A 24,912-nucleotide genomic window follows, 5' to 3' on the forward strand; every position below is an offset into this window, starting at 1 on the left:
AAAATTAATTAAAATATTTCTTGATGGGATTCCAGTGAAGCAATGGAGACTGATGAAAAGGCTGGAAGCTCACCAGCTGGGAAGGCTGCAGAAACTGTAAGAATTTCATGTTGTTTATTCTGTCTAAATAATGAAAACTGTTGCTTCAGTTTTCCTCATGGCGTCTCTGAATCGTTCTAGAAGGAAGAACCTAAAGACCAGAACGCCAAAATGATCAAAATTCTTAGCGGGGAGATGAGCATAGAGCTGCACCTACAGTTTCTCATCCGAAATAACAACACAGATCTGATGATTCTGAAAAACACAAAGGTATAAAACGCTGGATGACTTAGATGAACCAGAGAAACTGATGTGAACTTGTTCAGATGACTGGCAGATTGTTAAAAGTTGCTTAATGTTTGATTCTTTGGTGCTGCAGGACGCAGTTCGAAACTCGGTGTGTCACACAGCTACAGTCATCGCCAACTCCTTTATGCACACAGGAACCACAAGTGACCAGTTCCTCAGGTAAAAAAAAATCTATAAATAAAAAGACACTAGAGTTTAATATGTGCAGCACAGATCATTTTAAACAAGTTTAACTTTTTCTTCTCCTATAGAGAAAACTTGGAGTGGTTAGCAAGAGCCACTAACTGGGCAAAGTTTACAGCTACAGCAAGTCTGGGTGTCATTCATAAGGTAGGACTTGATCATTATAAAGTGAAATTTGAAACAATTAACCTTTTAGCTTCTTTAAATTTGTGATTTGACTTTGAATTTTAGGGTCATGAGAAAGAGGCGCTCCAGTTAATGGCCACCTATTTGCCTAAAGACACTTCCCCCGGTTCCGCCTACCAGGAGGGAGGAGGCCTGTATGCTCTGGGCCTCATTCACGCCAATCATGGTGGGGACATCATCGATTATCTGCTCGGTCAGCTCAAGAATGCCAGCAATGATGTAAGGGTTTTTTCCCCCCATTTTTTTATATTGTTTATTTCCTTTCAGAATCTAATATATAATGTTGCTTGAGAAACACAGATTTTTTTTCCCCTAATTGTCTGGGTTCATTTTTTCCTTTTGTAGATTGTCCGTCACGGCGGAGCCCTTGGATTGGGTTTAGCTTCTCTGGGAACAGCCAGACAGGATGTTTATGACCTGCTGAAGTCCAACCTTTATCAGGACGACGCCGTCACTGGTAAGCTGCTGAAATCACCAAATCACTGTTGTCATTGCTGGCAAAGCAAATACAATATAAGAACTGTTGTGAATTCTAAATAATTTGTTCTCCTCAAAAAAAAAATTAGTTCATTTTTTAACTAAAATCGGCAGCTATTTCACGCTATAAAAAATGAAACGCATAAATTGTGCAGTTCAAACTAGGGCTGCACAGTATATCACGATACATATGATATTTCAACAGATTGGTCTTTTCAACCTCATTGATTATGTCAGTGAGTCACAGCAGCCCTAGAACTTGTTTCTTTTTTATACCAATCGCTTTTATGTTTAGTGAGGTAAAGTTCAAAACAAAGCATGCTGATGGTTTGATACAATCTCCAGGCGAAGCTGCAGGCCTGGCTCTGGGTCTGGTCATGCTGGGCTCCAAGTCGGCCCAGGCGATCGAGGACATGGTGGGCTACGCTCAGGAGACGCAGCACGAGAAGATCCTGCGTGGCCTTGCTGTGGGGATTGCTCTGGTCATGTACGGACGCATGGAGGAGGCCGACGCCCTCATCGAGAGCCTCTGTAGAGACAAGGTTTGACTTGGAGCCACTAAGAGGATAACAAACTTTTGTTGTTTAAAACGGAACAATACATATTGCCCTGTAGATTTTAAATAAACTGGCTTGATTGATCATAGGAGGAGGAAATGTGGAGGGCATAAAACAATTTGAGAATAAACTAAAAGCCATTGTTCTTTATTAGGCTGTTGCACTGCACATATGTTTGATGTATTGTGCACTCTGTAGCAGACTGTTTACTTTATGTCACGTGAGACTTTGTACTCTGTGCCAGGTTTCATTCTGTTAAAGTTAGCGGCGGGAAGGGACTCAAACCCAAACAAACACAGCTCAGCTCTCTGCTTTCTGTCATTGTTTATGGTAGGACCCCATCTTGAGGCGATCTGGTATGTACACTGTTGGAATGGCATACTGCGGCTCTGGGAACAACAAGGCCATCCGACGCCTGCTGCATGTCGCTGTGAGTTTCATTTGTAAAGCGCTCCTACTGGCAGGTGGACGGGTTTATCCACCTGGCTGTAAAACACATGCAAAGTAGCTTTTTAAAATAGAATCCTACTGTACTGTAGTAACCATATGTTGATTTCTGTTTGATCTAAACCATTTCTATAAAGATGTTCATGATTAATTTCGAAGGTTCATAAACTTTATGTTCAAAACAGAAAAATAATCAAGTTTGTTCCTGCAGCTAAGTTTTTATACTGAATCACTGATGTTTTATTAGTTGCCCTGTAGGGGGTGCTCTCTGCAAGCTAAGTTTGTGCATGGGTGTGACAGTGGAGCTGCTTATTTTATGAGAAGCCACATCATTAAAACTAAAACTGAAGAGGTCAGTTTTTTTCCACTTTCTCTAATTAGTCTGCTTATTTAAATCAAGGTGAGTGACGTGAACGATGACGTTAGAAGAGCTGCTGTCGAGTCCATTGGCTTTATCCTCTTCAGGTAGGATCCCGTTTTAATTCCTTCAGCTTTGACCAGCGTGCTTTTTATTTTCCATGAAGGCCTTTTTCAGCTTAAACTGACACATTGTCTTGTAAAGTTAAGACTACATTAAGGTTTGCTTTAGTAAAATTTGTTTTTGGTGTGATTGGTACCAGAGTGAGAATAAGTTATCGATTTATGATTTATTTTTATGTTTTTATTACTTTTTATTTTTACAGTTTGCATAAAGTGGAGTTATGTCATGGCAACAAATATATGTTTTTGTTTTTCTTTATACTAGATAGACCTGAATTAAAATTTTTGGCTTGCATGCAAGAAGCTGTATGTTGCAGAAAACCTGCACAGCAATAATCCCTATGGTAAAACTTGGCTGTGGCAGCATCATGCTGTGGGAGAATCTATGAAAAGGCATGAAAACTGCAGTTCGGGGGCTCTCTATTTAACTGAGCTGGAGCCATTTTATTAAGGACACATTTATAGACTATATGTGTTGAAAGCTGGTCGAGACGTACTGCTAAGACCTGCAGCTGTTATGGAGATAAACATTTATGCTCAACACAGTTTGCAGATATTTATTTGATGAAATTTGGAAATAAGCTGTCATTTTTCATCCACTTCACAATTACACATGAGATTTTGTTGATCTATCACATAAAATCCCGATGAAATACATTCAGGGTTTGCATTGTGACAGGCACAATGCAGAAAAAAGTGGAAGTATTAAAGAGTGTGAATACCTTTGCCAGGCTTTGTATTTATATGTGCGTTTCTTTCTTACATTATTATGAATTTTATCATTAAATCCAAGCATTGTTTAATGGCATGTCAAATAAAAATCAGTGTGTACACACTGAAGTCCAAAAAAGGCTCTGAATGGTGTATGTGATCAATTGCTTGAAAAACCCTCCATAAATCTCCTTTGTTTAGAAAGACTCATGAAAAACAGGATTACACTTAGTCCACACTTTTCCAACCCCAATGACTCATTTAGTCATGTGCACAACCAGACAATCAGGTCAACTGCGACTTTGAGTCTACCATGTTTCTCTCTTTCATTATAAATAAATGGAGCTCTTGAAAGGAGACGGAGGCCTAAGCAAAAATAAACCTGGATCACACTTTCTTCTTCTTCTGCTTCGTTTTTACCTCTGTGTAAACTTGGCATTTCTTTCTCATTAATCCTATTTTCTCAATTAGGCTGAGTTTAATCTAAACTACAAGTATTTATATGTTTGAATTGTTTTTGCCCCTTAAAAATGTCATCATCTGATGTATGAATACAAATAATTAGCTGCAATTGAATACATGTATGGTTGTGCAGTATATTGCGGATATATCAATGTATGCAGTAATGATTCTGGAGAATGCTGTTTGGAGAGCTATAATGGTTGGCTAATACATCACAAGTGTTAGGAACATGCATTTTCTTATGCTAATGCAATATTTAGTCAGTTGGACGTCCTCTCAGCAGCAGACGCTCTTACAGGACACAGACATTGCCCAAAAGGCTAAAGGTCACAGAGTGCAGGAAGCGCATATGAGAAACAGAGGAAAGAAGAAAATGGACAAATGTCACAACTGACATCCTTATCGCATTATGTTCCAAAACTATAAGCATCACTTGAATAACGACCAGTCCTAATGCCGTTGCACTTTAAGTCTACACACACACTGGAACTGTTGCCAGACTGTGTTTCCATTCCCCTCAAACTTTTATTTATTTAGTCATTTTTCAGAAGGCAGTATTTTGGCATCTTGTTGTGCTTTGGGCAGTTTTTGCTTTAGAAGATGGCAAAACAAAGTATTTTTTATTAAAGAACTTTCAGAATCCATTTTATCTCTGTTTGTTCATATGTACACACTTCCATTCCAAAACCATTTTTAACATTTCAAACCAGCAGGGTGCAATACACATACAGAAGAACTTCCCAGTCATTCAGCAAATTTAAAAAGTATCAAGAGTTCAAAGAATTTGCCCTTTACAGAAGAGATTCATATTGTTTTAAAATGTAAGCGTGTGGTCTGAGAGGGTTTACAGCATATTTAGACAGTCCAAATTTAAGGATCAGCAGAGGAATATATTATTATATACAGCATTCAGAGTTTTTCCCAGGTTGTCACGTCTTTTGGCCTAAATGGGTTTCTATTCAACACTTTCTGCTTGTTTAGTGAAACAGTTTTAGCTTTTTTTTTCAACTCTTTTCTGAATACTGTCTGGAAACTGAAGCTTTCTCTTCAAGTATATCAACAAATTACATGGTAAAAAAAATAACCTGTGTTTAAAGGCCCACTGCAAAGATGATGTAACAAGAAACACCGACTTGCAAAAGTTTTCAAACCCCTGAGATTTTTTTTTTGTCAGTTTATATTCTCAAAATTTAATGCACTGTGTTGAAGATTTTTAATGTGATAAAGATCAAATTGATCTTTGTAAAGTTGTAGGAAACGATACCCCTAAATTAAATCAATTGCAATAAATTGCCTGTAGGGGGCGCAACACAACCATGGGGAAGAAGGCTCTCTGGTCAAATGAGACGAATGAATGTTGACTTTTCATGCCAGAGACGGTACATCACACCATCCTCAGGGTGAAGCATGGTAGTGGTAACACCATGCTTTGGGGAAACTTCTTAGGAACAGAAATGTGGATTTGGAAGTAGATGGTGCTAATTGCAGGATAAACCTGAGGGACTCAGCTATGTCTGAACATACAGACTGAGGTTTAGATCAAATTATGTTTGTTATGCCCCAGTCAATGTCCTGACTTTTTTTTATCTTAATTTGTAAAACATTTAGTAAAAGTATGTAAACGTTTTTTCTTTCATTTCATAATTACGCACTACTCTATGACAAACTGTTAAAGGGGTTGTAAAACTTTTGCAAGGAAATGTAAGTTTTGTTGCCTCATCATTATGTCACATAGGTGCAGACTCCAATCTTTGTTTTTTTAGATTTTGGGAAAGCCTTTGTCTTTGAATTTGAATATGCATCAAACCAAGCCACATCATCTGTGTATGTATTCATACACAGCTCACATGTTCTTCCTGCTTAAAATCTTCATTTTCAGTCAAAAGAATTGTGTTTAGCAGAACACCGCCTGGTGACTGCACAGCCTGCTGGCACCGTAGTGGACTTTGGTAGCTCACTCGTCCAATGCCATTCTTCATTCCCCGCTTCATGAACAGTTTTGAGTTCTCTGCCATGGAAGATTTAAACGAAATGCTTGTAAGGTTCCAGTCTGCAGCGGTCGAGCCAAGCTGCCGTCCCAGCCTGTCTCTCGTGCAGTTTTTGTAGTTACAGGTGATGTAGCGTGTGAAAGCTTCCCTGAAGGTTTTATTGAAAAGTGTGTAGACCAGAGGATTGATCCCAGATGACACGTAACCAACCCAGACAAAGATCTCCATCAGACGGGAAATTACCTTCTCAACGCAGCTGGAGCACAGAGCCGAGGTGATGTTTGTGATGAAGAACGGGCACCACATGACGACAAACAGGAGGAAGACTATGCCCAGCACCTTGGAGGCGCGCTGCTCGTTGCTCAGAGTCTGCATTGACTTCTTGCCCATCGTCGACATTCTGCGGAAAGATATTTCCTTCTCCGTGGGAGCGGTCATCATGTCCGCGTTTGGTTTTTCTGGATGCCTGGGAAGTCTGATATCCAACATGTTCATTTGCTCAGCTTGAGGAGAAGCTAAGGCTGGGTCGCTTTGGAAAACTGTGGAGATCGGTGAGGAGCTGAAGCGCTGGGTCACCTTTGACCGCAGCAAATAAACCTTTTTGCGCAACACTTGCACGGTGAGAAGGTAGATGATCATCATGATGGTCAAAGGGATGAAGAATGCTGTCAGGGAGCCAAAGATGATGAACTCTGAGAAAGTGTTTGGTTTTAGCAGGCATGTGTGATTACTGTTGAAGGTGATGTTCTTGTCGTGAAGATTCTTCAGCCCTTTTATCGGGATTGGGATTGCAATACCTGGAAAATAGAAAAGACTGTTAATATTGGCAAAAGTAAACACTAAAAACTCTCTAAAGCCATTTTTAAATATCTTATAATTAGAGTTTTAATCTAGGAGATTATGGCATGTTTGGTCAAGTACAACACTATTGTTTTTGTTGGCAGCTCATTGTTGATACCCAGTGAACGATGGAAAAACTTAACTGGATAAATTGGCCATGATACAACCTTCCATCCGCTTACTCATCTACCCAATTTCTTTCCCAGATGAAAGCTTTTCATTTATAGCAGCTGACATATTTGACTCTTGACCTGAGCTGCCAAAAATCCTAAATCAAAAACTTAGTTCTTAGGGGGAAAACTACTGAGTAATATGTGACTACTCCAGAGATTTGATTGACAAATAGTTGATGCATCCGGGAGCAATTTGTTTTCCTAAAAGTCCCCATGAAAAACTAGGATTGGTTCATAGTTCATATTATTTATTTGATATTAAAGTCTGCTGAAGCTAATGTTTGATCTACCTTATTAACAACTATAGCTTGATGTTTTAAGTTATAGTGGATTGTCTTTTTAGACTCATTAAAATAAGCTGTAATATAGGGGTGGGCATTTATTGTATCATTTATCGTGAGAAATTTCTTACAAGAATTTTGATTTATTGTCACAATTAACTTCAACTAATATAAAAGTATAGTGTTACTATTTCTCCACTGTTCAATGAAGACATCAATAAATACTAATAAATTTGAAAATACTGCTTTTGTGTGCAGTTTAGTAATAAAAATCACACTTCTTTACGTGACTAGCCTCACAACCATTGTTGTCTCGATGCACTCCACAAAAAAAAAAAAAAAATATATATATATATATATATATATATATATATATATATATATATATATATATATATATATATATATATATATATATATGAAATGGTTTATTAGCCCTTTCTAGATGGGTGTTGTCTGTTGTAGTTGCTCTTTGAGATCTTGCAGCTCACTTCATGTTGCCAGACAGATGTTATTAGGTGATTCTGATTCATTAGGTCAAATAATCATCAAGTTGGTTTGGGTTTCCTTTTTTCCATATAAAACATAAAATCATCATTTGAAAATTGCATTTTATAGGTTTGTTTTGTCTGATACTATAATCTTTTGACCTAAAACATCTAAATGTGACAAAAATAAAAACTTTTTCACGGCTCTCTACAAGCTAGTTAACATAGCAACCAAAACATGAACACTAATCCTCTTCATGGGTCACCTAAAAGGCAGGATACGGTCCAGAGATCGTAAAATACCCAGTTCTTTACTTAGAGGAAGGATAAATAATAAGCTTACAGATGGATATGAGCCAAACGAGTGCGATCTTGGCTAGGGCTTTGGCTCTGGATTTGTATTGGCTGTGTTGAATTGGCTTCTTGATGGCGATGTAGCGATCCAGTGAGATGGCACAGAGGTGCATAATGGACGCTGTAGAGAAGAGCACATCAAGGAAGAGCCAGATTGGGCAGAGAAAGTCTGGAAGAGGCCACCTAGAGTCTGAAGAGAAGACGAGATAAAGGTTAATCTTATCAACTATTTCCTCGTACAGGTAGCTATCACTAATTTCATTATGTCTAAAATTAGCAGCTAAATTAATGAGCTTGTTGGGTTTTCTTATGTTAAGAAACCCTTTTCTGACTGTTATGGGAGAATCAGGGAAGCTGAAGAGATTGTAAAAAAATTGATGTTTGTTTATGTGTGTGAGGAATGTCTTTACTGGAAACTGAGGGTTCACTGCCTGTTTATGGAGCTAAAAGTGCTTCATGTAGATTGTGGCTTAGACTCAGCTCAACAGTAGTGTTTATTTTGACTTCAGGCGTAAAACTGGCAAGAAATTTGTTCTGGCTTTTGTCTCTGACTCCATTAACTTTACAAAAGCCTGTTTGTGGAAATATTTTGTATTTTTTTTCACTTATTATGATTATGTTCACTTATGTTTCATACTGGGGGGGATTTTTGACTCAGTTTTGGTCAGTTTGGGAGGATTTCATTGATGAATAGCAGCTCTCTTTCTCCTTGAGTGGATGCTCACTGGAGGCTTTTTTTTTTTTTTTTTTGGAAATGTTGATTAAATTTGTCTTGAGAATAAACAGAATAGGCTGTGAAAGTCACCTAGCCACAGGCGGGCTTTTCATTTCGTTAAACTGAAACGGGAATGTGTGAATCATACAACTTTGTTATAATATTCGACTTTGTCAGCAGGCTGCTGCCCAGTTGTGGTCACTTAGTTTACAGAAGCATTTTATCTTCTTCTCAGTTTATTTTAAAGCAGTTTAACTGCCTTCATTTTCTTTCATTTGTCCTTTATGTATTTTTCAACCAAACATCACTGGTCGTTATAATTTCCAGAATTTTCTGGTCCTCACTTGTACTCATTAAGAACGACAGAGCTCTGAGCATTGCAGTGTAGTTTTGTGTGTCTTATTATCGTTAGAAAAAAATACAAAATAGCATAGAAGGGTCTTAAATGAGATTTTTCTGCTCTGGAATCACAATGTTGACCTTAACATAATTAGCAGACCTGAAGGTCCACACACAGGCTTTGTGCAAGGTCTCTAAAAAGTCAGAAAGAACTTAAACTTGGTGATTTTTAGGCAACGCTGGTCTTTTTACTCCTTGTACACATGCAAGAAAAATAAGTAAAACAGATGAACAATTAATAATTTAGTTATAAGTTTGCTCATTGTTTCTTGATTACATTTATTTATTTATATTTTTTATGAGAATTGTACTGACAGCATTTGCCTCCTCTGTAATTTTGTAGTGAGGAATCCAGGCAGCACTTTGGTGTGACAAAACTACAACCCCCATGATGCATTGAAGCAATAAATCCTGATGAAAGGAAATTATCCTCAGATTAGGCATTTAAAATGAAAACATTCTTAAATTGCTCACCACCAGCTTCTTCGTCTTGTCAGAGTGTATTTATAAAGAGTTGCCATTAAAACAGTAATCGGATTATCTTGCTAAAATCCTTAAGTATTATATGGCATTGAAGCGTCTTAAAAGCATTTTAAGACGCTTAAAATACATTTAAGTTTCTAAAAATATTTAGAAACTTGAATATAAATCGTTTTGATCTCCAGTTCCCACAGGGTCAAATGTTTAAACAGAGATGAGAACAGTTCCAGGTTTTAGCACAAAGCTAAGGAACATTTCTAGAATACCTGTCTGGATTTACATTGCACACACACAAAGTGTCGGTCAACCTGTTTTATTTTTACCACTTGGCCAGTGTGGCTTTTAGCATTGCTTAAATATTCAAAAGACAGCCCACTTAAAACCAGGTTTGATTTACAGAGATTCCATTTATCCTATGTTCTTTTACATATTTCTAAATGATGTTTGTGGCTAACAGCAGGTTGTCACTACGTACAGTATCCTGTGTTGTGTGCCAGAGGGTTTGGTATGAGGTGCTGGTCGTCCTCCTGGCAGCTTCATGTTGATCAGTCAGCTCTGCTGTGCCTCACCCAGGCCTCATGTACACATTATATGTCCCTGTTTACGCCTCCTTGACCTCCTCCTGCACATTTCAGCACTTGGTGCTGCATCTGCTCTGATCGGAGGCTAAAGACGGCTGTCTGTAAAGATCATCAGCCTTTAAAGAGGCTTCCTCTTTACTGATGGCAGAGGTGAAAAGCACCTCAACAGCAGTGATAGAATTAAAGAAAATACTGAAACCGTGTTTATTCGTGTAACATAATTCCATGTAGCTGTTTTGGGAGGGTGGTTTTTGTACTTTATCCTGATTTCTTTTAGACTTCTTGCTTTTCTGTTTCAGAAAATCTTAAAATTAACTTTTTTTGACTTTCATCTTTTTCTTTCTTTCTCAAAATATCAAAAAGGAAAAAAAAAACTGGACAGGGTCTGTGTTGAGGCAGCAGACACATCCAGTTCTTTTGAAAACCATTATGATAGAGGACGCCTTGTGTAACACCATCTTCCATTCGTGTGTGTGCGTCCGTGTGAGACGCATAATTACTATGTGGCCCATTACCTTCCAATTGAATTAATGAAGAACAGCTTCACTGCAGTACTTCGCCCTGAACTGTGTTGTTGTGTAGAAGTCGTGGAATAGACTTGTAAGTGGGCAGACACGCCACTGTTTTTATTAAGAATAGTAAACAACTTTAAATGGGAGATGTTGTTTCATATTTCATGGCTGTGCTGAGTGGCTCAGTACAGGCCTTACTGCTTAAACTACAGGGGGAATTTTATTTATTTTGTTTTAGCTCCTCTCAAGTACCTTTGTGTGTTCTACTGTGTGTATTTTGTGCTTCCTAGAGGTATTTTCTACTTTCAGTGTCAGTTTTTCTGGATTTTATTGTGAAGAAAAACATTTCTGTAAGCAGTTTGTCAGGTTTTCTCTTTAATTGGGAAGTTAAATTGAGTGGGAAAAAGCACTTAAATGTAGCTTTTCCATTCGAAGACTTTTATTGCTTTGCTTTGTCTCAGTAGGACACTCTTTGTGCTATAAAATATCTTGTTATACTTACTATAGAGAATAGTGACGAGTGCGATGGGCATCACTAGAAGTCCCACCAGCAGGTCGGCGACCGCGAGCGACATCAGGAAGTAGTTGGTGGCGTTTTGCAGCTTTCTCTCCAGCGACACGGCCAGAATAACCAGAATGTTTCCTCCTATGGTGGGGATGATCACCATGACGATGAGGAGGGCGGCCCATCTCAGCTGAGCCGCAGGCTCCTCGTCTGCATCTGAACTGTTATTGAGCGGGTGAAACATGTTGCTGCTGATGCCGCGGCGGGCCTGAGCGTGGGCGGTGGCTCTGATCTCTCTGCTGTCAGACGCTCGGTCAGCATGGTCACTGGGTCCCGCAGGCGAAGGCGCAGGGTCTTCTGGGGCCGCTCAGGGCCGGTGCACAACATGCATCGTCCCGTGAGCAGAATGACAAGTCTTTGAAATGACGATGGCTGAAAGATTCAGGGTGTGAAGTTAGCAGGGCCGCTGCAGTAAACTCCAGAGCTGGAATAATCCCATCACGAGCAGAACTTCCACAGCAAGACGATCACAGAGGTCCTCGCTTTCCCACGCAGCCGATTCTCCCGTCATCCACTTAAAACAGCAGAAAAAGTTTTACATTTTGTTCTTTAATGTATCCCCATGTTGATATTATTTAGAAGAATATGGCTTACTTGGTTTTACATCTAATTCATTAGTGTAGTTTCTGTCTATTAGAATAAATCTATGTCCTAAAATACGCCGCTGCTTTTGAAAATGTCAAAAACTTCAACAAAGTCTTACCTTTTTCCCAGGTCGGTCCTTGATGAGCTCCTTTTGCATCTCAGTCCTTTAAGTATCTTCCCAAGCTGCAGCTCAAAGCCAAATGCATTTCAATCTTGGCTTTCTATGTATATTCTTCCACAGCTTTTATTGCTTCCTTTTACTGCAACGCTTTCCACATAAGAATGAAGCCGAACGCCCCGCCGCAGCAGTTAAATCTGTCCCAGACTGTAGCGATCCATGATGCCGTCTTGGCTTTCCCTCCACATGCTGGAAGGAACTCCAGGCTTGCTTTGCATCACCTGAAGCGATCACAGGTTTAAAACTTTCAGATGTTGCGGCCCCGCTGCCTCCCTCTCTCGCCGGCTCTGCTTCGCAGTCTGCAGTCGGATCGCACTCTGTCCTGTCTCATTCGCCGTCTCATCCACCCCCCACTCCACCCACCCCTTCATCTTGCGAGCCAGACTCGATACGAAACAGATGAATGTCTTCTTGCTGGCCACGTGCCAGCGGTTCAGGGAGGTAATTTCCCTCAACACAGCCGTCCTGCTGTTTATATTTGCCACTCTGTGTTCGCTCCCCCATTGGAAACGAGCAGTCACCCGGGGGAGGCAGCAGCGGGTTTTTTTTTTTTTTTGGGGTGGGGGGGACCTTTTTCTTTTCTGTTGTGGTTGTACTGTAAAGCTTTTCTCCCCCTTCTTGTCCCCACTGGGCTCAGATGTTCAAGCAAAGAGAGTTTGAGCCAGTCCTCTGATTGTTGAGGTGCCTGAAGATACAGATATAGATGTAGATGGTTTCATTTTGAATAATGAAAACATAAAATACAAAAATATTATTTAGGCTGCACAAATAACCAAATTACAAATTAGTATCTGAAGATTACAGTATGCTTATAACTGCATTCAAATAGACACTCAGATATGTAGAAATTAGCAAAAAATACTGAGCTTTCTGTAAATATGGCAGGGATTTATTCTTATTACGAAATACAGAGTTTAAAATGCCTTTAACTGGTAAAGTATTTTCTTAATGTGTTGCAAAACATTTTCTGCTTTTTATTTGGTGTACTGTACTCCTCTTTGTGACATGAAAAGTTTGACGTAAAACCTTATTTTTGTTGGGGGATTTTTTTTTTTTTTTTACATTCTGGCAGTCTGTCTGTTTGTTTTTATGTGAGCATACTATCCAGAATATATCCCTGCCTTTTTATGATTATTTTTTTTGACTTCCTGGACATGGCTTAAGCTTTAATTAAATCCAGGTGTCAACAAGGAAATCCTCGCTAGTTTATTGGCTTTCTAATAAAACCCAGGTTTTTTATTGTGTGTTTAGATGAGTGCTTGTAATGGACGCAGGCGAGCAAATGATGTGCTCTTTAAATGTTTGTTACACATTGCCCAGCATCATCATTTAAACAGCTTATATTCCTGCTTCCTTTTGCGACAACAGCAAAAACACTCCCTGAACTAGTTAAAAAGAAATCTGGTTCATTGACAATTGTTTCTTTCTTTGACCCTTTTTCAGGTAATTTTCATCTTTAGTCTAACACTTTATCAGTTTTTAGAAACATTTCAGTAAATACCTTGTTTTCAGGTTTGCCCAAAGATAGAGAAAATAGACAATAACAAAGTTCTTAGTTTTTATCAAATCATTATTAAATGACTTTAATATGTAGGAAATTGCTTCTGTTTTGAGTGGGGGCCATGTTATAGTGTGGGTGCGGGTTTGTTTTTTAAAAGAAAGTGAACTTCAAACTCTATTCATTTCTTTCCCCTGTGTTTTTCTGAGCAGGACTCCGGAGCAGTGCCCCAGTGTGGTGTCTCTCCTGTCAGAAAGCTACAACCCTCATGTTCGCTGCGGGGCGGCCATGGCTCTGGGCATCTGCTGTGCTGGGACAGGCAACAAAGTCAGTTCATCCTTTGTTTCTTCACGTTTATTCGATCCTTTTCATGGGTTTTGATTAGATGCCGGTTATTAACTCTACAGATTAAAAATTATTAGTCAATCTTTATTTTCAAAAAGCTGTATTTTTTTTTTGTCGCTAATTTTTACATGTAATTTGTCCACCTTGCCATCTTCATGTTTCAAGTCCATCTTTCATTCCTCCTGGCACAAAGTGTGCGTCACCGATGTAAAGATAATCCAGGCTGAATGAAGCAGCTGGTTGTTGGCTTGTTTATGAAATTAATGCAACAGAAGATTTCAGCCTAGGCTATCCTCCTTTGACCCCTGCAGGAAAGGAACTTGTCCAAAACATCCCGACTTACTTTTGCCTTTGCTTTGTATACTTTTGCTTATTACGACATGGTGGAAAATATTTAGATTTTTGATTTGTTGACATTCCTTGGAGTTAAAATGGCAGGCCAGCACAGAAAAACTCAGATGTGAAAAGTTCATTGCAGATTAGCTTCTAAAGTGATGTGAGCTGGCACGCTGTCGTTCGGCTTTACCCTGTGCTTGTGATCGGGTTCTCTGAAGTCCAGAAACCAGAGTGAGGAAGGCAGATGCAGGGGGTGCTGCCTGTTCCCGGCATGTTTAATTATGAGTGCTGATCAGCACCGAAGCACTAAAGTTAATGTTTTGCACCTGATCAGCTGTTTAGTTTTTAAAAATCTTAAACTTTGAATGTTCTTCTGACCGGGTCAGTGTCGCCTCAGGGAAAATGCAAATTTTGTGCCACTGGGAAAATTTCAACCTATTTTTCAGCTTTTCCTGCAAATAGGAGGAAAAGTTCTCATTGTTTCTGCACTCTGTCACCAGATACTGTTTTCTCAAATTTGTATAAATAGAGAAATTATTTTGTGGTTGAATGAGTTATGCTCCAATCCAGTTGTTTATAAGCTTCCAGACAGCTTTTAGAAATATTGAACTTTAATGTTGGGAGCAAAAAGTGAAGGAAGCAGCCCAGCAGTTTAATTAATGCGTTCTTTAGCAGCCAACCGGGGTTGCTGATTGGATAAGACAGTAAATGCCTTTAATTACCCCCCTCCCACAACGCAGTGTGGGCAGGATGTGGTAGACGAGCGCTGGCTTTACACGCTGACTTATCGTCCCACAGCGCAGCCGTCTCAGCCAGTTAGGCCGAGAGCGCTGATGAAACGTCGTTTATTTTACCTCCACTGTCATCATCCTGGTTTGTTGCTCTTTCCTCTGCGGGCCCGACACCTCCCGCCCGGCCTGCTGGTGTTAGTTACAGCCATAACTGCTCAAGAGACATAAAAGCTGCAATGATGGACTGGCTGCAGAGCAGAGGAGAGCGGGGAGGTTGTCCTCCCTCGTCCACTCCCTCCTTCACACCACTCATGGGAAGAGAGTAATTGTTAACTCTGTTGTCCTGGGAAACCAGATATGGATGACACTAATGTCATTAATTTGTGAGGTCTGTTTGCCTCTGCTGATAATGTCTTTTCCTGTATTTAACCAAACAAAAGTAGCACTGTTGGAGTGATCTGTTCGTCAACAAACTTGAAAACAAACTGCAAAAGAAAACTGTGATTCTTGTTTTTGCACAAGTGACAGCCTGGGTACACAAAATCTTTGCAAGAATTTTGTGTAACTTTTTATCTAGTTTCTAGTACAAATATCTTAGTTTCCCCTTATATACAAGAAACATTTCAGCAAGATTTTAGGTCAAAAGTTCCTTAAAATTAGTTTTGTTAAAATGTACTAGTTTCATTGGCAGATATTTTCACTTGTAACATGAGAAAACTAGCCAGTGAAACTAGCATATTTTATATCAATATTAAGGAATTATTGACTTACAACAATCTTCTGTATCTTGTTGAAAAGTTACTTGTAAGTTAGTTTTGTCTTATTTAAAGTGTACCGAGATATTTTCACTAGAAGCTAGACAAAAAAATTGATGGTAAGATTTTGTTTTTGCTGTGTCCTTTGTGAATTAAAGCTAATTCACAAAGGACTTTGTTTTGACTTTTTCAAGCTGTGATAAATGTAACCACTCAGTCTTTTTTCTGTCTCTTATCTGTTGGACTTCCTGCAAATGCAGCAAAGTTTTTCACTTTGAAAATGCAATGAGGATCAGTAAAACAAAGGAAAGAATTGTTTTCCAGTGCAAATATATGAATGTTTATCTGACTGTACCACATGGAAAAAAGAACGCCAAGTAAGTTAAGTCCACCACCTGCAGCTCAAGCTAAGTTAGTTATTGTTTGGCTGGTTGCATTTGCTCTTGAGAGTCGTTACCAAACTGTGTGAGTTATTGGACTAAAGTCAGGTAGTTGTTGATCTGCTTCCCTTCTGGTTCAGGTGTTGTTTTGATTCACTTAACTGAAGCAGTTAAGCCAGTGAAACCATGTAGTCTAGAGCAGTCTTAGAGGTTAGCTTGCTGCAACATGCATATTTTCATTAAACGATTGCAGCAAAAATGAAATTATTGCAAGTAAAATAGTTTTGAAAATGGTATCTCATTTGGTTTGGTGCTGGTCTCACCTTCCTTAAAGTTTTGGTCTTGACTTGGGCTCGGTTTGCTCTGGTCTCAGGTCCGTTGTTTCTAAACTGCTGCTCCAAACCACAGTAATAATACTGCTTGGCCTGGAAGACAAAGCAAAGTACACAAATTATGGAAAAAGTACCAAGTGATCCTTTATTTATGTCAAATAATCCTTGACAGTCCTTCATAGAAAATCTACGTTAATGAAATATTTATCATTAGTCATTCAATTCGTTTAGCCCCCTAATTACCACGTGGAAATGGATTTTGGATTATAGATTTATAATTCCCCACCTCAAGGTTTATGACATGCAGCTTAACTTACTCCTCTGTTTTCTACTTTTCTATTTTCCTTCACAGGAAGCGATCAATCTGCTGGAGCCCATGACTAACGACCCGGTAAACTACGTGAGACAAGGTGCCCTCATTGCCTCGGCCCTCATTATGATCCAGCAGACTGAGTTTACCTGTCCCAAGGTGAGTGAGTCGGGAAGCTGGCCTTATTGTCCGCAGCCTGGATCTTCGAGTTGATCTGGACTTTTGTGTTCCTCATCAAGAAAAACTGGAGAAAGTAAAAATGCATCAGATTTGTGTGGAGGAGAGACTCCATTTGGGAAGACTAAAACAGAGAACGTAGCTGGCATAACTGCACACACTTGGCCTTGAGGCGCCCCAGCCTTTTGTCACTGACTGCTAAGAAATGCCAGACACATTTTCAAAGACTTCTCATCTGCACAGCAACATATCTAAAAGCTTGAGCTGGTATGCAGGATTGTGCAAGGAACACTTTTCTTTCAAAAGTTTAGCCATTTGAAACTTTTCTTTTACATTTCAAATGACTAAACATCAAAGCTAAGATCTGTCCGTTCTGCTTTTGCCTCAGTTTTGCCTATTTGGTTGATAAATATCCAGTCCAGCATTTCATCACTTTCAGTCCAACAAGCACTAGAGTGATTGCAGCCTACTAGTCAAAATGCTTTGCAGAAGTGTTGAACACTTCAAATATGATTCATTTTGTCGTGTGACACTTCAACAGTTTGATGTGTTCACATTTGGATCTACTTCTTAGAAATATTTAAAAGTTTTGCTTTGCCTGAAAAATATGTAATTTGCCAGACAAAACATTTTTGCAAAGATGTGTTTTATGACATAAATCAAAACACGTTCATACTGGTGCTTGCAATCCTTGAAAATGCTTGAATTTCAATTTGGTGTTTTTAGAAAGTGCTGGATTTTTGTGTAAAGTCCTTGAAAGTGCTTGATATTCAAACCACATAGTTGTGATGTGTGTAGTTGAAATAAAGGTTGTCTTATAGTTTATAATAAAGTAATTGATATTGTAGGAATTTTTTTTGTTAATTTAGCTTTTTATTTGTTTGTTGACATTTCAAAACATAATAGTTTGTTTTCCCTGCTTTGTAGAAAACTTTAACAGTAATAAATGTAACGCAATAGTGAATTGAAACTGTCTCTTTGAGTTCATTTGTATTGTTTTTATCTCTATAAAAGTTTGAAAACTAAAATGCTTGAAAGTGCTTGAATTTTACTGTGGGAAAACTGCATAAACCTTGAAAATATATGCAAACATATTTTCTTTTTTAGGTGAATCAGTTCAGGCAGCTTTACGCTAAAGTGATCAACGACAAGCACGACGACGTCATGGCGAAGTTCGGCGCCATCCTGGCTCAGGGAATCCTCGACGCAGGTCAGTCTCCAGTCAGAGTGGCTGCGGGTTTACCCTCACCTCTCACTGAGCGAGAGATCAAACCGGTTGGTGGTTCTAGTTGCTCTAAGTGGTCTCACCCCTCAGGGGGGGGACAAAAAGCTCTGCATTGCTTAATTACACGATGCACGAGGCAAACTGCACTTCGTGGTTTCTCTGCGCCTTTCCGCCACACAAAGTAACTCCGGGTGCTGACCACCCGTGTGCGCCGCTTCTGGAACAGATCAGGCTAAGGTGCGTTAGCGCCCTGGGGGTCCTACCTCAGCTCTACGCTGCTCTCGTTGGCTTCCACCTGGTGATTACTGTTTGCCTCAGAGCCTCTGTGTTTGTATGTCTGTGTGAGTGTTTGTGGACACAACCAAGCAGTTGGTGTGTGTGTGTGTGTGTGTGTGTGTGTGTGTGTGTGTGTGTGTGTGTGTGTGTGTGTGTGTGTGTGTGTGTGTGTGTGTGTGTGTGTGAGGTCCATGAGAGCTGTACATCATCATATAGAGAGCGCTTCAAACAAATCCCACAATCCCTCAATGTACAAAAGAACTGGTGAGCTCACACTGAGAGAAAGCAGCTCTCTTTCTGAGTTGTTTCCAGATGGGAAATACTTATTTGTAATAAATTTGTAATAAGCTTCCATTTCAGTTTTTAGAGTATTTTTCTTTCCCCACAGAAGCAATCATGACGAAAACACAAATATGAAATGAAGAAATATTTGAAAAAACCCCAAAGACTTTATTAAACTATTCAGTTTGACAAAGTAAGTCAGAAAAAACGATCTTTACTCTGCCTCAGGCACATCAAACAAACAGTGCTGCAGGGTTTGTCCAGATGATAGTAGATAATGGGTGGATTGTATTGTACCGTCTCTTATTCCAAACATTGACAGAGGAGCTGGCTGTAGTTGCAGCTGGGCATTTAGAGGAAATGTCACACATGTCAAAGCTTTTCTCTGATTAGACCAACAGATGTAAAGACCAGATATCAGGGTTAAGTTTTGAGAGACCAAGATTGCTAATACACCAAATGCAATTTTCTGGGGCCAAATATTTTGCACAAGCTGTTCTTTTATGAAAATATCTTCATGTAGGGATTAGGAGATAAGTGAGCAGTTTCTGATCCAGATGTTAAATAAGGGAACAAAGTGAAAATGGGGGTTGGGGGAGAGAAACAATAGCAGGCAACGAGGGCATTTATAAAAGGGGCAGTATTACGTATTTTCCATGCAAATAGTGCCCATCAAGAAACTTTTAACCTCAGTTGTTATAAAATATGCTGTGTATATCAAACATAACTTAAAAGAAATTCAACTTTGTAATTTAACCCCTTGAGATTGGGCCTCTGTGTCTTTAAGAAGCTCCTGCTCTTTCTGACTGCACCTTCAATACGTTATCACAACTTTGTTCCTCTTTATTATTTTTAGGAGCTTTAAACTGAGAAGTATGTCACATGATGAGCTCAGCAGATGTGTAGTTCCACCAGGTGTTTGCTAATTGCTGCTGGCTAGTTTTTGTATGACTGGGCACCTCCGAATGGTTGCCAAGGGAGATTCAAGTATTTCTCAAACATGCATGAAATAGACAGAGCAACGTTCCAGGTATGCTTACGATGAGGGAATAACATTATAAACATGATGTAAAGCTCAAAACGATGATTCTACATAATACTGCCCCTTTAAGAGAAGCAGCCTAAGGGTAAACTCTGAGAAGCTCAAGTGGGAGGATATGTTTCTTTAGTTCTTTGGGGAAACGATTAGAGCCTAATACAGGATATACCAGGAAGAAAACTTGCTAGAGGTTGGCCTGAAGGTTCACCTTGAAGCAGGAAGGCAAGATCAGAGCAAATAGATATCAGAATAGTCCAGGGAAATTCAAGATCTCAATGCAGTTGAGCTTGGAAAATGTTACTCCCAGACGTTCTTCATCTGAGCACACTGAGCTTTTAGCTATTTTGCAAAGATGAGTTTGTGAAAAGTTCACTTTAGGGCAGCAAAAACATGCACCCTAAACACTCACTGTTCATCATTTGGACCTACTTTGTGTCGGTCTGTCATATAAAATCCCAGTGAGATACACTGAGGTTTGTGGTTATGCAGCCTGACCAAATGTAGAGTTTAAAAGATGTTCAGTGAGACGCTGGTACCTACAGTCAGCCTGGGATCACTGTTTGGTTTTCCTGTCAGCACTGAACAGTTTTGGATTAAAGTATCTCACTGCTAAGGCTCAATATAAAACCAGTTCTGGATCCAGTTAGACATCAAGCAGTGGATCACTTCACAGTCGGGCATCCCATCTTACAATTTTACAAAGAGTCAAACAGTTTAGCGATCCTGCTAACAAAGAAACAAACAACTTCTGCCTCTCACATAAACATGGCTCAAGCTGCTGATTGTTTGCATTTTTTCTTTTTACTAGTTTCCACATTTCCTTTTGAATCCCTCAATCTGTCTAGCTTTAGACCATGGTGGGTTTTTTTTTTTGTCTCAGGACCTGCATTATTTGTCAAATCAGCAGAATAAACCCAGACTAGATTCTGATCGCTGGTGTTTCTTTGTGGGCTACATCATTTCTCTACATTGTATTCTGCTGTATAATACCGAAATATATTCAGATAGAGAATATGATCTGGACATCAGGCATGTTCAGGCTCTTGCAGCGTAAATGTTTAAGTATTCTGGGTTCTGCAGGTCGTTAGTAGTGTTTGAGGTGCAGGGAAATTGTATTTAATTTCACTGGCGGAAGCGATTAGCGCTCAGTTTCATGATTACTGGTCCTCATTAAGCAGGAAATGTCAACTTCCAGCTCGTCCTTCCTCACTCTCCACATCCAAGTCTTCTTTTTCTCACCTCAGCAGTTTGAGCGTCTGCAGGCAGACTCTTCAGTTTTACTGATATAGCCAGTTTTACTGATATAGCCTATTAATTTGCTGTTTTACCCAGAAAAACAAGCCCTGACTTTATTCTCTTGTCAAATACGCGCTTTGGTTGTTCATACAGTCACGCTGCACCTCTAAAGGATCGCCGCTGTCCCATCATCCCCCCTTAACTCCCTGGAATGAAAATTGGCTCTTCAATCTGAGAGTTGGCAAAAACAGCGGGAGATGGTGGGGGCTCCTTGTGAAGCCCACTCATACTCTTAAGTATTTAAGAGACTTTTAAGAACGGGCTTGTGGCGCAACGAGCGGAGCTCGTTAGTGATTCTGGCCGTCGTTCAATCTGCTGCAGAGGAAGGAGGTTCAGATGTCAAGATAAGGCTCTTGTGTTGAAGTCATCCCAACGACCTCAGAGCAGAATGGATGGGAGACGACAGCGCGTGATTTAAATGGTATTGTTTAAGATGAGTTCATTTTTAGTTGGAAGAACTACTCCCCTGGGAAATGCGCTTCTTCTCTCGCCCACAGAGATGACGTGTTCATCCGCTTGCTCTTCCCCTCCTTTTGTCTTTCTGGTTTTTGTTTGCTTGTTCTGGACAGAAACGCACTGGACTCTGTTGCAACGTCGGCCAGTGTCGTTCACCTTTTCAGCTGACGCCAAAGATAAATGTGACATGATCTAATTTAGAGGAGCGCACAGTGACACTGTGACTGAGTCATGCTGTCATGGACATTTTTTTCCCAATAAATATTACAAAATAGTTTGTCATGTTTAAATAAAATACCAGAATGAAAATTAATTGAGATGTTTTTTTTTCTGGCTTACTAATTTGTTTGGAACATGAAGCTCCTTTTGACCTAAACTAGATCCTAAACTAGTTTAGGTCAAAAGATACCATATAAATGCTTATATGGTATCTTGTTAAACAATTAAGAGGTTCACATATGTTGCTTAAATATAATCTTTAATATTCCTATATGGGGACATCAAATACAGTCAGCTGGGCCGCTACGCGCCATTCAATTTAATCCAAATGATATTAAAAAATGGCAACAATGGATGTAAAGATATATTCCTATTGGCATCACTAGTGCTGCATCTTATCCAGGTGTTGGTCTGACAAATTATTTAGTTAGAAATGTAACTAAAATTAAAAGTATTCAGTAGTCCTCAGTCACTGCTTTGTAGATGAATTATGAATGTGTTTTGCTAAGATGAAGATAATGAATCTGGTTTGATCACAGGATGCAGCAGGCAGTGCCTGTCTGGGTGTACTTGGCTTGTCACAACGTCTTTGTTAATTATGACCAAAACATCACAAATCGGAGCCAGAAGACGGCCAACTTTGGGCGGTGAACATCCTGGAATGAGCCCTTGTTAACCTCACAGTCCCTCATCTCATCATTTAGAGCTGAAATGGTTCAGGACGGATGACAGCTGTTTTAAAAGTTGAACTTCTTTGTTCACCGACTGTTGGTCCCAATATCCAGTTCAAACCAGAAGTTTACATGCACCGCATAGAAAGACACACATGCACCTTTTTTTCCCCACTTCTGAAGTGAAATAAGACCAAATTTCTCTTGTTTTTGATCAGTTAGAATCTAAAAAATTATTTCCATTGGATAAATCCCACAATAATGAAAGAATGTCAAAGATTTATTTATTAATATCTTCAAAATCAGAAGTTTACATACTGACCTATTACTGTCTCTTTAAACAACAAGAGGAAGCACACTATGTAGAAATATTGGAGCAACATCTAAAGTCATCAGAAGTAAAAGTTTGGGCACAGATTGGTTTCCAAATGGAGAATAATCATCAGCATACAGACAATGTGGTTATAAAGTGGCTTAAGGACAACAAAGTCAATGATTTGGTGTGACCATCGCAAGAATCCTTCTGTTATACGTTAGACTATCTCTCACAAACCTTCACATCATTCCTTTCCACACAATCAACTGGATATTTTATTCCATCCTCAGTCATACTGACTTGCGTCTCTGCTCAGCCTGAAACGTCTCTTGTCTTCCGTTGTCTAGGTGGACGCAACGTGAGCATCTCTCTCCAGTCCAGGACCGGCCACACTCACATGCCGTCAGTCGTCGGCCTGCTGGTCTTCACTCAGTTCTGGTTCTGGTTCCCTCTGTCTCACTTCCTGTCGTTGGCCTTCACACCAACAGCCATCATCGGCCTCAATAAGGATCTGAAGGTACTGAAACGTCACCTGTGACCGCTGCCTCTGACGAATCTTTGATTTGCTGTTCTGCTTACAGCAGAAACTGAATACAAATGAGAAATATTCAAAAATTTAGACCAACACAAAGTAGTTAAAAATTACTAACTTTTACTTAAGAGATTTTCAAAACTGTGGCACATTTCTTGTCATCCCCTTAATTCTGATGCCCCTAAATATAATCTATGGGGATTAGAGGTATCTAATTAGCACATATACAAGCCCATTTACTAAATTAGAATATTATTGAAATGTTAATTTCTTTAACTCGATTTATGAAGTGAAACACAATATATAGATTAATTAAACATCAAGCCTTTATTACTGTTAAATATGATGACTTTCTGCTTCCACCAAATGAAAACAAGACATTTAAGATTAAAACATAACATTAGACCAATAAACACAAATTTAATGCTGAAATGTGGGCTAAATGCAAAGTATATTTAATTCTGGCTTTAACGTTATCGTCTAAAACTACTTTTAGTTTGACCAGTGGGCCCTCATCAAAATCCATTGTCTAACTTTCTGGACCCATTTCTAAAGGCACACAGTTCATATGATTTAATTTGGGGGCATCAGAGTGAAGGGACCAAAGTAAAAGTGCACAGACATTTTCATTTTCTTTTCTTTTTTTAATGTAAAAAGTTATCCATCATTTCCTTCCCTCTTAAAAATTATGCACTACTTTGTGTTGATGTTTTTGGTTATAACTTGACAGAATGTGAACAATCTAAAGGTGTAAAAATTATTTTTAAAATCACTTTTGACAAGATTTTATCAGTGGTTTTGTTTCCCGTTGTGTATTTAGTGCAGAGCGTCTGTGGCGCTCCTCTCTGTGGGCCTGTTCTGGCCTCCAGCCATTCGAACAGCAGTGCCAACGGATCAGTGTGACATCCTGTAGCTTTAAGCTGACATTAAATAGGCTTTATCTCCTCTTTGCTTCTCGAATCAAGAGCACCTGACATCCAGGGCACTTTATGAGCTGCATATGAACGAAAATCTGCTTTAAATAATACAGGAAGAATGCAGGAACGCCGGGAGGTTTGGGCCGTCAGATCAACCCGCTGCATAGTTTTGGTTGCACCACAAAGCACAAACCTCTCACTTATAGACTGAAAAATAACTTAATTTGTTATCGAATCAAAGAAATGACGGTAAGATGAAGTAAAACCTGCTGGTTCCACATGCCGCAGCAGAAAGCTGCTGTTGGAGTCGCTCAAATCATCTAGCTTTAGTGAACTGGTCTTAATCTGGAGGTTTACACTAAACAGAAGCAGCTGCAGCTTCATGATAGAACGCTGGTTCAGTTTCACAGAAGATAAAGTCTGCTGCTGTTAGGAGGAATGAATAACTGAGCTTTAAGCTATTGTGACAGAAAGTTGGTTAGAAATGGATTTAACTCTTCATTTGGTGCTTCACCTCAGTCCTTTGGACGACGTAGCCATTTCAGTCCTTAACATTAATTCTCCAAAGTGTAAATCCCTCTTATGTCACATTATTTTTTTATTTTTTTCATAAATTAGGCTAGGGCTGAAACGATTCCTCGAATGATTCGAGTACCTCGATTACTAAAATTCCTCGAGGAAAATTTACCTGCCTCGAAGCTTCGTTAATTTATGTTTTATTAGTTAGCGCACCGTGTTCCGGCCGGGACTTCATTTGCGTTGCGCGGAGCTCTCACTTCCGCCTCTGAGTTGTTGACAAAAGCTAAGTCTCAGCGGCATAAAGTCCAAT

The 24,912-nt window shown here is 39.4% G+C and overlaps 2 protein-coding genes across 3 annotated transcripts in view; one reads left to right on the top strand and one right to left on the bottom strand.

Moving 5' to 3' along the window:
* The window catches only part of psmd1 (proteasome 26S subunit, non-ATPase 1), a 36,863-nt gene that overhangs the window by 3,916 nt on the left and 8,035 nt on the right, over window positions 1–24,912 (top strand). Inside the window, exons 8-20 of one of the 2 annotated variants that reach the window (XM_015011410.2) lie at window positions 36–96; window positions 181–309; window positions 419–507; window positions 600–678; window positions 763–936; window positions 1,063–1,174; window positions 1,540–1,736; window positions 2,086–2,181; window positions 2,599–2,663; window positions 13,701–13,815; window positions 16,720–16,836; window positions 17,962–18,064; window positions 22,982–23,151. In XM_015011410.2, coding sequence (XP_014866896.1) covers window positions 36–96; window positions 181–309; window positions 419–507; window positions 600–678; window positions 763–936; window positions 1,063–1,174; window positions 1,540–1,736; window positions 2,086–2,181; window positions 2,599–2,663; window positions 13,701–13,815; window positions 16,720–16,836; window positions 17,962–18,064; window positions 22,982–23,151 — 1,507 coding nt within the window. The remainder of the gene's footprint in view (window positions 1–35; window positions 97–180; window positions 310–418; window positions 508–599; window positions 679–762; window positions 937–1,062; window positions 1,175–1,539; window positions 1,737–2,085; window positions 2,182–2,598; window positions 2,664–13,700; window positions 13,816–16,719; window positions 16,837–17,961; window positions 18,065–22,981; window positions 23,152–24,912) is intronic. The other variant, XM_015011415.2, reaches the window with a different exon arrangement.
* htr2b (5-hydroxytryptamine (serotonin) receptor 2B, G protein-coupled) lies at window positions 4,437–12,275 on the bottom strand. Its single transcript, XM_015011426.2, has 4 exons — window positions 11,931–12,275; window positions 11,165–11,741; window positions 7,965–8,165; window positions 4,437–6,636 (listed from the first exon to the last, which is right to left on the bottom strand). The coding sequence occupies exons 2-4, from the start codon at window positions 11,409–11,411 to the stop codon at window positions 5,684–5,686; spliced, it is 1,401 nt and encodes a 466-aa protein (XP_014866912.1). The 5' UTR covers window positions 11,412–11,741; window positions 11,931–12,275; the 3' UTR covers window positions 4,437–5,683.

This window comes from Poecilia mexicana, unplaced genomic scaffold, assembly GCF_051168715.1.
Source record: "Poecilia mexicana isolate PSO_F unplaced genomic scaffold, ASM5116871v1 scaffold_4, whole genome shotgun sequence".
Taxonomy (NCBI): Eukaryota; Metazoa; Chordata; class Actinopteri; order Cyprinodontiformes; family Poeciliidae; genus Poecilia; species Poecilia mexicana.